This window comes from Crinia signifera, chromosome 8 (genome assembly GCF_055691185.1).
Source record: "Crinia signifera chromosome 8, ASM5569118v1, whole genome shotgun sequence".
Taxonomy (NCBI): Eukaryota; Metazoa; Chordata; class Amphibia; order Anura; family Myobatrachidae; genus Crinia; species Crinia signifera.
The window spans coordinates 43,762,072-43,775,232 of record NC_139224.1 but is presented as its reverse complement, the minus strand read 5'-3'; the positions used below and the strand labels follow the sequence as shown (position 1 = coordinate 43,775,232).

General features: G+C 45.3%; 1 protein-coding gene across 1 annotated transcript in view; it reads left to right on the top strand.

Annotated features, from left to right (window-relative positions):
- DENND6A (DENN domain containing 6A) overlaps positions 1-13,161 on the top strand; it is a 52,348-nt gene that overhangs the window by 23,950 nt on the left and 15,237 nt on the right. Inside the window, exons 10-14 of the mRNA XM_083156246.1 lie at positions 495-617; positions 4,418-4,513; positions 8,366-8,460; positions 9,423-9,488; positions 9,979-10,043. Of these exons, the coding sequence (XP_083012372.1) occupies positions 495-617; positions 4,418-4,513; positions 8,366-8,460; positions 9,423-9,488; positions 9,979-10,043 (445 nt within the window). The remainder of the gene's footprint in view (positions 1-494; positions 618-4,417; positions 4,514-8,365; positions 8,461-9,422; positions 9,489-9,978; positions 10,044-13,161) is intronic.

The following is a 13,161-nucleotide window of genomic DNA, read 5'->3' as shown; positions in this document are numbered from 1 at the left end:
AGGAGGCTGCTGTTGCTCACCTGGCACCGCCCACCCTGCCTCAATCTGACTTTTTTTTAAAGTCTGATTTAAGATTGTAGGAAACGGGGGCCAAAACCTGTCAGATTTGGCCGCCGTTTCCAACAAAAACACATGGATCCGCAGCTATTCCTCCAATCTACGTGGTTGTTGACAGGTCGGAGCATTCCAACCTGTTGGGGGAAAAACAGCCCTTATTGAATACGTTGGAACCCCTTCTGACCTATTCAAGCCGGAAACTGCCATCTTTCCAACAAAACGGCAGTTTCGACTGCAATTGAATATACCCTGAACTAACAGATGCACTAAGCTTTGGAGAGTGATAAAGTGGAGACTGATAAACTACCTACCAATGCGCTCCTGCCATTTTGTCAGAAATTGCTTGTTATATGGCAGGTTATGATCTTTTGTTATGGAACATACGACACTTTGTGTCATTTATATTTGTTTATATGACCGATACCAATATGTTCCAGGTGCTTCTCACCAGTCTTCTTCCACATCCAGTTGCTCTGGGAACTCGTATTATTGGGGGAACCTCTTGTGGTCATGGCTCCGTCACCATCACAGTCTTCGGAGACCGTACTGGCTCTTGTAGGGTGAGTTAATTGATTTGTAATACTGGTTATACGGTACTGTGGCAGTTGATCTGTTGCAAATGCTTTTGATATTGAATTGTTGCCATTATGGTAATTATATCCCTTGACAAATTCTGCGCAGTTAATAAGCTGACGTCCTCTGTTTCCTAGGCTTCCAGCTGTAAAAGTGGCGTTGTAAGCCAGTACTCGCATTCTAATGTAGATATCTAACCTGATATATGAAAAAATAATTATTTCAAGGATTTTCCTAGATGGTACATTAACCTCTCCTTGTGCGTAGACATTCTATTCCTAAATCCTCCTTTTAGGAAGTTTGGCAGCTGATTGGCAGGGCACTTGTTGCAGATCTGTCCACATGCATCTATCCTCTGTGCGCTACAAGTCATGTTACACGGTCCTTTTAACCGCCATGTGTTCACTAGTGCTGCACTTCTTTGCACGCTACTTTTGCATTAAAATGTCTTATTCACAAATCGCAGCAAATCTATATTCTGTGTGACCACATCTGTATCTGCATCCAAAATGCTATGTTACAGTGTTCTATTGGAAAACACTGTAACATAGCATTACATATGCAGATACAGCCACAGTTATACACAGAATATTGAAATTCTGCATATTTTAATCAGCAGAAGCTGTTTGTTTTGCATCGATTGGTGAATAAGACTCCTTTGAAAAGAAGAGTTCCACCATGGAAAGGTGCGACTAGAAGAGCTTTTTCATGCGCAAGAAGGGTAGATGTATGTGGACACATCTGTATTACATTTACTTTTTATTATCACTTTATAGCTTGTTACCATCTTATCAAAATGATAGAGTAACATAACCGTAATTACAGCGCTGATGGCTGTGCAAAGGCGAAAGAGTAACACTTGAACTGCTCAGTTGGGCGCTATTCAGTGGCCACTGGTGTGTAAAACAGTGGAATCCCCCCCCCCCATAGGCTTTTATATATAGGATGTACTAATGTAATCTACAGGGGTTAAATCAGCCACAACATTGCTATTCATACTACAGCAACAGACATTACATTTCCTTAAAAAAAAAAAAAATCTGTCTGGTTTTGTACTTGGAACCATTCAACCCTTGCTCTTACTATCATTGCCTGTGTGTTAGTGTAGGCTTTCTTGTTGAGTTCTTTATGAGAACAGAAGGCCTATACCAGGCCTGGCCAACCTGTGGCTCTCCAGCTGTTTTGAAACTACACACTCCAGCATTGTAACAGTTTTAGCATTCTCTAATACAAAAACTGTGGCAAAGCATGCTGGCACATGTAGTTTCACTGGGTAAAGAGGGTTTTGGAAGACCCGCACCATAAATTCAATGTTGGTATTTTATATAATTTTTATTTTTGGGTGGTAAGAATGCTCGCCTGCCAGGAATTTTTATCAAATATAGTTTCTGGCCTGCTAGGGTGCAGCCCCCTGATTTGTCATTAAGGCAATATGAACAAGAGGAAAGAAAAATAAATCAGTTTTAAATGGGGCGCACTCCTCACCCAAGATGTCTTCTTAAAGACTTTTTAGAAAAACATACCTACTGTTAGGTGTATATTTTATTAGTGTATATTAACACGTTGGCCTATCCGGCCATCACTTGTATTTTGGGTTTTCAATTTTATTAATTGTATTAAACCTGTATATTCATTTTATTAATTGTATTAAACCTCATATACAGGTTTAATACAATTAATAAAATTGAAAACCCAAAATACAAGTGATGGCCGGATAGGCCAACGTGTTAATATACACTAATAAAATATACACCTAACAGTAGGTATGTTTTTATAAAAAGTCTTTAAGAAGACATCTTGGGTGAGGAGTGCGCCCCATTTAAAACTGATTTCTTTTTCTTTCCTCTTGTTCATATTACATGTAGTTTCACAACAGCTGGAGAGCCACAAGTTGGCCAGACCTGGCCTAGGCCATCGGCATAGGGGATTTTCCCAGATACTAGTATGCATAGCTTGACTGGCACATGACAGCTGCTGATATGATCCAGTATACCTAAATACTTCCTCTTTATGTGCTGATAGTAGGGGGTGACCAAAGACACTGAACAAACCTAAATAAAATACATAAATAGATTAAATAAGTTAATACAGAAGGAGCGCCTCTCAGCCAGTGCCGGGGCTCCTCAGAATGCCCCCTCGGGCGATCGCCGGTGGAGAGGCGCCCCATCTGATTGGGACGTGAACTCTGCCTGTCTACGCTTCAGGGAGACGGGCAAGGGGGGGGGGGGTGGTGCGGGGAGGCGGCGATCCAAAGGGAGGCGACTGGGACCGACGGGGAGCGTCCCCTTCCGCCGTCTGGCGACCCGATCCGATGGCGGCTCCATCTGTATAAGGCCAAAAACTAACCTCAAACAGTACAAGGTATGTACTAGGCCACATGACACGTTACATAGGATATTTTGAATCCAACTGGAGAACTAGCCAGTATGACAAGGAATCACATACACTGGATAAGATGAAGTCTTGGTCTTTATTTTTGTAGCAGGTGAACAGCATACCAGGTAATCAGCACAGCAATAATGGTTACAGCATTGCAGCATACAGGTGTCACAGCATAGTACAAACACTAAAAAAACTCCAGTGGTCTCTACCGTATCCCACACCCCGGCCTATCACTTGGCAGCTAATCCACCATCAAGAGCAATGACTCTCTGCCCTAAACACTTATATCAGGAGAGCACAGGTGCAGCTAATCAGCCTAACCCTGATCACATCAGTTTCCCTGCTGCTGCTGCTCTAAAACCTGGACCGGATCCTCCACATTATCCTCATGTGTGAAGATGCTGTCCCTGCCACACCAGTGACAATCATTTTTGGTATTTTTCCATAACTAATCGGATTAAAGTAATACTGGAGATTTTCATTGAACTCACAATACTTGTTTTTTTCTGCATTACCACCCATTAAAGTGTTTTCTTGAATTATTCCCTCCCAATAAGCAGGCACTGAGGGAGAGAGGGAGGGGGGGGGGGGTGTTAACTTATAAGAAAGTGTAAAAACTAATTATGTCACTAAAGTATAGTTCTAGGCAACAACATATGTTACAGAAGCGCCACCTAGTGGTTTGCTGGGCCCTTTAGTTTTTTTTTTTTTTAAATTAAGCTGAATTCTAAAGTCCCTTTTTATATCGCAACTCATAGTTTCCATTGATGAATGCAATCCCCTTCTGTCTCTTACACCCTTCCCATACTCAAAACGCTCACTCTACCTCTTGAAATATATATATATTTGCAGTGCATCTCTGTTTCTTCTTGTTAAAGCTACACCCCATGTCATTACTATGGATTGTGCGCTCATGTTGAATTGTTTGGGAAATAAGAGTACATCACAAACAATTAACTGATAGGTTAAGGTGCCCATACATGGTAAGATGCATGCTCCCACGCACATGCCATCGCACAGATCAAAGTGTGTGCTGCACATACTTTTTGAACTAGGTTGCATCGCATGTGATCTAGACCAAAACACATGAAATTATTGCACCGTGTATGGGCTATTTATAGTTTTGTGTACCAATATAGTTAAAAAATGACACGTCAATTTATATCTGCTCATTTCAGCTGAACTGTTTTGTCTCAGAAAGAAAATAGAGATTCCCATCCATTAATGATCATGTCATTACTTCGTACTCCGTATTGCCTTTATTATGCAGTATGCACAAATGGATTGTAACCTAGCAACTTGTCACGTTTCTTTCATTTTCTGCAGTGCACTATAAATGACCGCTAGGATCTGGTTTGTCTTCAGAGATCAGGGTTTCTAATGTTTCCATCTTTTATGTATACAGATGTATTTCTCCGTTGAAATACTGCAGTGACTTCAGACCGTACTTTACGATCCACGATGCGGAATTCAAGGAGTACACAACCCGCACACAGGCACCGTACGTATACATATTCTTTTTTAAGCATGCCTAATTGGATATATATAGAGGCTTGCTATAATATACCCTTAAACCAGGACACCTACAGTTTATACAGGTTCCGGGAAGGTCCTGTGGACAAAATCCTGGGTGTGACCTGGCTTTAGTGATTTGAAAGGGGTGTGAGTTTTTACGAGCAATGCTGACAATTTGCTTATTCTTTGCTGCTTTCACATTGCTCCCTATGTGATTTGATTATTTGTCCTGTCAGTGCATTTATAATGCCTTATTTATTTTAGGCTTTTTGCGAGGTTGGCAACATTTCACTTCTTTCAACTGCCATTGCACCCTGGCGTGCCTCATAGCACTGCAGGGGTGCCCTCGGTTGGTTGTTCAGGACCAATTCAAATTTTTTATGAGAAATAGAATAGGCATAACCAGTGCTGGTAACTGCCAATCATAAAATATGTGGCCAAACAGAAGCATAACCCCTGTCAACTACATAACAAACATGTGCAGAGATAATTAGATTTGGGTGTGGGGTTTTACTTCAAAGTGAGGTCTATATTACAGTGTAAAAATAAAATAGTCAGTATTTACCCTGCACAGAAACATAAGAAGTCACCCAAATCTAAAGGCCCCCATACACTATGCGATTTGGGCACAATTTCACCCGATTCGGATGAATCGGGCCGTGAAATTGGCCCAAATCACACTTGCAGACACCCCCTCCGATCCGATGCGCGGTCCCGTGCGCATCGGGTCGGGAGGTCGGACGGGCTGCACATAAGATTTGCTAAATCTTATGTGCAGCCCAGCCCCAGAGCGGGCGGGGGATGCCGGCTATAGAGAGCCGAGCAGGGGGTGGCTGCATAGGGAGCCGGGCAGGAGGCACTTGAAGCTGTTGTGGTGGGGTGACAGCGGGAGCAGGGCGCCGTGCAGGGAGGATGAAGCTGGCTGCCGGGCCAGAGGTCTCAGCCAATCAATGGCTTGCTAGTCATCTGTATGGGCTTCTTTTTTTGGTACTCTTTACCTAGAAGGGCGCCAGCGATTGGAATCGCGGGCGTCTGGGGTAAAAATCGCGGGCATCGCGGGTAAATCGCGGGTACATAAAAAATCTGCTGCCCGCGATGACCGCGATTTTCCCATAGGGAACAATGTTAAAAAGGCTGATTGACCGCAATTTTCATGTAAAATGCCTCAATGCCCGCGATTTGGCCATAGGAATCAATGTTAAATGGGCTACAGAGCCCAAATAGGCACAATTAACCCTTAAATGTCCCCCCAAATTTTTAACGCCACCCCACGATCCACGCCAACCCAAAGCGTGGCGAGCGCAGCGAGCCCGCGTGGGGCGGCGGTACGCGTCCTCCGACCTTTTCATGCCCTACTATCCACGTCGGCGTGGAGTTGAGAATAGAATAGTGTGGCGAGCGCAGCGAGCCACCGAGCCCGAAGCGTGGCGAGCCCCGCGAGGGGACGCGAATACCTTCACAGGTAAACGCGTCCCCTCGCGGGCTTCACAGGTGTCCGCGTCGCCACGGACACCTGTGAAGCCCGCGAGGGGACGCGTATAACTGTGAAGGTATCCGCGTCCCCTCGCGGGGCTCGCTGCGCTCGCCACGCTTCGGGCTCGGTGGCTCGCTGCGCTCGCCACACTATTCTATTCTCAACTCCACGCCGACGTGGATAGTAGGGCATAAAAAGGTCGGAGGACGCGTACCGCCGCCCCTCGCGGGCTCGCTGCGCTCGCCACGCTTCGGGTTGGCGTGGATCGTGGGGTGGCGTTAAAAATTTGGTGGGACATTTAAGGGTTAATTGTGCCTATTTGGGCTCTGTAGCCCATTTAACATTGTTTCCTATGCCCACATCGGGTCCATTGAGGCATTTAACAGTAAAATCGCGTCGGTCGGGCCATTTAACATTGATTCCTATGGGAAATCGGGTGCATCGCGTCGCGGGTACATTTATGGCCGCGACGCGACCGACGCGATTTCCATGTTTAACATGGGTTTCAATGGGAAATCGCGGGCATCGCGTCGGTCGCGTCGCGGCCAGACATAAATGTACCCGCGATCACCACGACGGGCGCCCTTCTAGGTAAAGAGTACCCTTTTTTTTTCTTTTCAAATTATCTGTTCCTCCCGGGCCGGCTCCCGCCGCTGCCCGGCAGCCAGCGTGCGTCATCCTCCCTGTACGGCGCCCTGCTCCCACTGTCACCCCACCGCAACAGCCTACTCCTGCCCGGCTCCCTATGCAGCCTCCCCCTGCTCGGCTCTCAATTAGCCAGCATCCCCCGCCCGCAGATGTCCCCCGCATGGCTCCCTCCTCCTGCAGCTCCCCGGGGACTGCATATGATAAATCCATGTGATTTATCATATGCAAACCTTGGCACATCAAGTGCCTAATCGTGTGTCCCCCTCCCGGGGAGCTGCAGCGTGAAATCAGGTCTGACTTGTCCCTAGGACAATGTATGGGGGCCTTTAATCTCTCTACACAAGTTACATCTGCCCCACCTGCAGTGCACATGGTTTTGTCCATTTGAAAAGGAATTTTCCTTTTTGTGAGTGAACCAGAATAAGGGCCCTAGTACATTTTCTGGCTTGTGGTGTTTTTTTTTCTCTTTTGTTACCTTTCTATTTTTGTAGCATGATGGTGTCAGGTCTAAGCCAACAAAATAATCTATTACAAGGCTTTATTTATAATCTATTACAAGGCTCTATTTATCTGTCTAGATCGTTTGGAAAGTAAGCCCAGATCGCTCCATGTGTACACCCTATAGCAGCGGTTCTCAAACTGTGGGTCCTGACCCCAAAGTGGGTCCCGACCACCTCAATATGGGGTCATGACTCCATGTTGCTGGCCATCAGACTAATGTGTCTGTGGAGGGGGGACAGGGGATAACTCAATAAGTAAACACCCTCTGCTTCCCTCTTCTATCCCCCTACCCCCTTTTCCATCCCCTCATTACCCACTGCCTCCCTGTCAAAATAGCGGTCACTTAACTTCACTGACCACACATGTGGCGGCCATTCCGTGGTAACTTGCTGGGGTCCTGTAATAATATTTATTGTCTGATGGGGTCCCAGAGCAAATAGTTTGAGAACTCCTGCCCTATAGCAATGACCCACGGTCCCACGCATCGCCATCGCCCACTCAGATAGACAGTGCATGCACTATTCCAGGGGTCCTCAAACTATTTTGCTCTGGGACTTCATCAGACAATAAAATAACTCCAGGACCCCAGCAAGTTACTGCAGAAGGTCATCACATCACGTGTGTGGTCAGCAGACAGCACATACATGGCAGCATTGTGGAGGCACAAAATGATGGGAGGAGTCTAAAATAACAGACAATTAGAAAAGTCATCAGCCTGATGGTCAGCAACATGGAGTTGCGACCCCATACTGAGAAGGTCGGGACCCACAGTTTGAGAACCGCTGCACTATTTTATCCTGCTTAGATCGCCTATAAGCAGTTTACTGTTTCAGATAGTGGGCTAGATGCACTAAGCTTCAAACAGTGATACAATGGAGAGTGATAAACAGCCAGCCAATCAGCTCAAAATGTCAGGCAGGAGCTGATTGGCTGTTTATCACGCTCCATTGTATCACTCTATGAAGCTTAGTGAATCTGTCTCAAAGTCTTCATTCGATGAGAGGAAATATTACTTTTATTACATAGATGTGACTATTGAAATATAGAAGTTGTCAGGTAGTACACACTGTATCAAATGGAGAACAACAGAACACGGCCATTTTGTAAACCTACGTTTCTTGTCCTGCGTGTCTTCTGCTTACCCTGATCACCTGACATGGGCGCCCACCAGTACACGCTCATATAACCGCTGCCACCTTGTGTCCCCCTCTGCAGGCCGTCTGTTATCTTTGGTGTCACCAATCCGTTCTTCGCTAAAACACTGCAGCACTGGCCTCATATCATCCGCATCGGAGATGTCAAGCTGGCAGGTAACGTGTTCTGATCATTTTCTCAGCCATCTATATGATAATTAAGAACTGGAAATAGTTTATACATCTCGGGTCAACCACAAATATATCTATGTATCATTCAGAAATACTTATATTGTGAAAAATGACAGTACTTTTGTTCTATGCGAAAGGAGTGATATTTTCCTTTTTGATGTGTTTATCACTGTAGGTCCATAGTGAGGGGTTACTTACATGGCAGATAAATAAGGAGCAAAAAAGAGAATGGAGAAAGCGAGGAGACTGGAGAGATGCTACAACAGGGACAGTATAAGCACATAACAGGCAGTGAGTCTGAGGGAAAGGATATAGCCGGAGGAAGTTTCCTTTGTATTGGAGTTGTCAATTGAGCTTTGGGAAGGAGAAAACAATCACCAATAAATGTCAAATAGCCTAATTCAGACCTGATCGCAAAGCTTTTTTTTCTCCAATGTGCAAAACCACTGTAGGTGGGGCAGAGGTACAGAGAGCGTTAGATTTGGGTGAGTTATAATGTTTCTGTGCAGGGTAAATACTGGCTGCTTTATATTAACGCTGCAATTTTAGATTTCAGTTTGAACACACCTAACCCAAATTTAACTCTCTCTGCACATGTTACATCTGCCCCACCTGCAGTTAACAAGGTTTTGTACATCAGAGAAAAACCGTGCTTTGCGATCAAGTCTGAATTATACCCCAACTTCCTTGCATTATACACAGTTGCTCGCTCGCTCACTATAATTAATTCCTACGCAGGGAGTACTACTTGTTACCGATGAGTTCGGAGAGCCACAGTCACTTCTAGTTTTCGTACATTATTCCTTATAACAATAGTATTGAAATATCCCATAGATTTAAGAACTTACCAGTCATCATCGAGGACCTCTGCACTCACTGTTTATAGGAATATTATGTGCTGGAATATATTTATGTATTAACCATTTGTTCACTACAAACCTTTACAGGAGATGTTCCCAAACAGGTGAAGGTGAAAAAACTGAAAACGCTGAAGACCTTGGACTCTAAGCCCGGTGGGAGTGTTAATGTGTTATTAGTTGTTGTTGTGTACATAACACCATTATATAGTAGCTGTAACAGTTGTGTGTTTGGGATGCAGTCAAAATCCCGCATGGGTCAAAATCCCGACAAGGACAAAATACCAACATATAGAATGTACAGGTGAAACAGTCAACATGACTTTTTGTCGTCAGGTCGCGAGGTCGACATGTGCCGACAGGCGGTATTGCCCTACCATCCACTAGGGCGTGGTGGGAGAATAAAATAGTGTGCCCGAAGCATAGCGAGCGAAGCGAGTAATGCGATGGGCTGCGGTTCACTTCCATATGTGTCCATGCCGACTGTGTCGACATTCGGGTCAAACAAAACATTGAAAAAACCTATGTCGACATTGCGACCTGTCGACGAAACGTCATGTTGACTGTTTCACCTGTTCATTCTATATGTCGGGATTTCATACCGAATCTGTGTGTTTTATGTGTTTATGCTTTGTTTTGTCTGTAGGTGTCTATAGCTCCTATAAGCCATATCTGAACAAAGATGAAGAGATCATCAAACAGCTGCAGAAGGTAATCCTATTCAATCTTGTATTATTCTCTTACTGGGGTGTAATGAAAGGGTCTCTAATTGCAAGTATTGTCCCCCAAGCATCAGCGACCTACAGTATTGCTGCTATATTGTGATCCCCTGATGGCCAGGTTGGGGAATTGACAATTTTTAACATTTTAAAAATCCAGATCTCTGCCAAAACCGGTTGGTGTTGGCAAATCCGCTAATTTTAACATGTTTTCCTGATTTCCCGATGGATCATTGATGGTCCGCAGATCAGAGAAATAGGGCCAGCGATGTATGGGGACTTTGCTTTCTCTATTATAGTATTGCCCCCTTCCACCAATTCTGCAGAGGAAAACTACTTCTCTTTGGTTAAGCCATCTACAGCCATGACATTGGGGGTTATTCAGAGCTGATGGCAAAAATGCTTTTTTTAGCAAATGTACAAAACAATGCTGCACTGTAGGTGGGGCAGATGTAACATGCGCAGAGAGGTAGATTATGGGTGAGATATTTTGTTTCTGTGCAGGGTAACTACCGGCTGCTTTATTCTTACACTGCAACTTAGATTTCAGTTTGAACACACCTCACCCAAATCTAACTCTCTCTTGGGGTAATTCATACCTGCTCGCTACTCTGCCTATATTCAGAGCCTAGCGAGCAGGTTAATGCCATCCTGGCGAACACACACCCCCTCGGCGCCTGAAATCATTTGATGGTTGCTCACCATCGATGACTTTTCCTCTGTTAGCCGGGACTTACTTTTCTGCTGCACGTTGTTGTTGTTTGATTTGGGGGCGGACACTGACGTCCTGTCAGGAAGGGGCCTGCCCAGCGTTTCTATGCGCACTAACATGTCCATCCCAGAACGCCCCCCCACCCCCGCCTGTCAATCAGGCATCAAGCATCCTGGTGAATGTAAATTTTTGCCTAAGGTGTCCGCTGCAGGGGTCTGCCCAGCGCCTTAGCGCCTATACACATGCGCAGTCCCCCACCATCAGGGATGGGGCCAAATTCGGACCTGTGCGAGCAGCTCTGAGGCAGCCCCCACTGTGCGCATTACATCTGCCCCACCTGCAGTGCAGCATGATTTTATCCATTTGCTAAAAGAGCAGCTTAGTGATCAGCAGTGACTGTGCGGCCTCTAATGGATACGGTCTAGTATAAGGCCTGTAAGTGTTAGTGGCACAGTCACTTCATACGTTATGAGCCTGGTGCAGAGATGGATATGTGCTCCAGTGCTGCATGCAGATCTGTACGCAACAACTGCTGTGTGTCCATGCCCTGTCCATTCACTTGGATTGTGAGTACACTACCAATGCCCTACACTAGGGACCTTTATTCTGGTCAGTGCGTACAGACCCCTTCGTTTACAAGGGGTCCCATGGTTTGCATCTGCACGTGTGCAGGGTTATTTCTGCACTTGTGCTTGCGCCCACAGTGAGCAAACTGTTCGCTGGGTGCACCACCCATCTTATCAGGCAGGGGGTGGAGAGGGTCGGCGGGTGGGCTGATGGTGCCGGCAGCTGAATTCACCGGATGTCAGCTTCCCACCCACTTCCCCCCCCCCCGACTATTGAATGATGTGGGCGGATCCCACAAGGCTGCGAATGGATGTTGCTGTGTAACATCCATTTGCAGTACCTGCGAGTGAATCGCCCTTGCGAATGGTGGGCCGGAGTACCACTATTCACAAGGCGGGGTTTGGTGGACTTGCACGGCTGCGAATTCACAGCCTTGCGAATTAACCAGAATAACCCCCTAGGTGCACTAGATATACATAGAAGCACACACGACCTGGGGTCCCAGGCAGATACCCAGTGTGCCTATACATATAGATGGTCAGTAGTATGTGTCAGCATGACTGGAACGAGTACATGTCTGCAGTGCACCTGTTTCTGTGCCATCGGTTTTGCGGAAGATTCACAAGATTTATGAAACGGCAACAAGAGCGTACACTCAACTCTGCGTCTGTGTCATATATATGTGTATTCTAACAATGCTTTAACTCTTTATGACCCAAAGTAGACTAATGATGCCCTAAGTAACCCCAATAAACATGGTCTGGTCATTTTCATTTTTAGTATAAAAATCATTAAAGCTCCTACACTGAACGTCAACTTTATTTCTTTTCTGTAGGCATAATTTCAGAAACGCTCATATTTGTAATACTAGAGTACCGTATATTTCAGGGCTATTCTGTACACTGTGCAATCATTGCTTCCTGTGTCAGAGAAACCACTGGCTACAATAAGGGAACACGAGGAAGGAACCGGTATGTTGCTTCAGCGGAGAGATAACATTGGCAGTGTGCTTCGTAGTCAGTGAAAGTGACTGCCGCCTGGTTAATCAGCCAGAAGAATAGATCCTCATCCTCTGTGGTTCCAGGGGGTGGGAGACTGACACCAGTTATCCCGGTCTGTCATGGCTATTCCAGGCGTGATTTGTTTCTTTAGTGCAGAGAATACCGTCTGCAGCCAAGAACATAATGCAGAGCTCTGTGGAATGAATGGCGCCATGCTGGAACAGACTGCGTGTGACAGACTGTGCAGCGATGCAGTGTAATGCATGGTCCTGCTGAACTAAATGTACATTGCTATGACCTATTCGGATAGAAATGACATTGGCAGGTAATGTGTCCCTTTACTAAAACATGCATTTACTGAAAATTCCGTGAAGAATGAGAGATGTACGCTCAGGCCTAAGAGATTCTTTGTATATCCAACTGCTTGAAAAGAGTTAAAGAACTCCGTTTTCTTTTTTTACCTCTTATTTTGCAATGAAGCATTTTCCCCTCCAGCTGTCAGATCTGTAGTAGGCCAATGTCAGGAGAATTATCGCTGCTGTCCCATGATGCTCCAGTGCTCAGCCAGACATTGGAAAAAAATCTTTTAAAAGTAATTGCCAGCAGCAGGAGCTTATACTGAACCTGTAGGTTGTGCGGTTAGGTGTTTCCTTAAAAATGTTTTCCATTTTAAATGCACTTGTTTGTTTGAATTAAGTTCTGACCCTTTGTATCTCAATGCAAAACAGGGAAGGTCATTGATTTTTGGTGCATGATTGTATGCTGTACTGTATTCTTTTTTTAAAGGCAGGTCTCTAAATAGTCCCATGTAAATATAGTGCAAGATCATT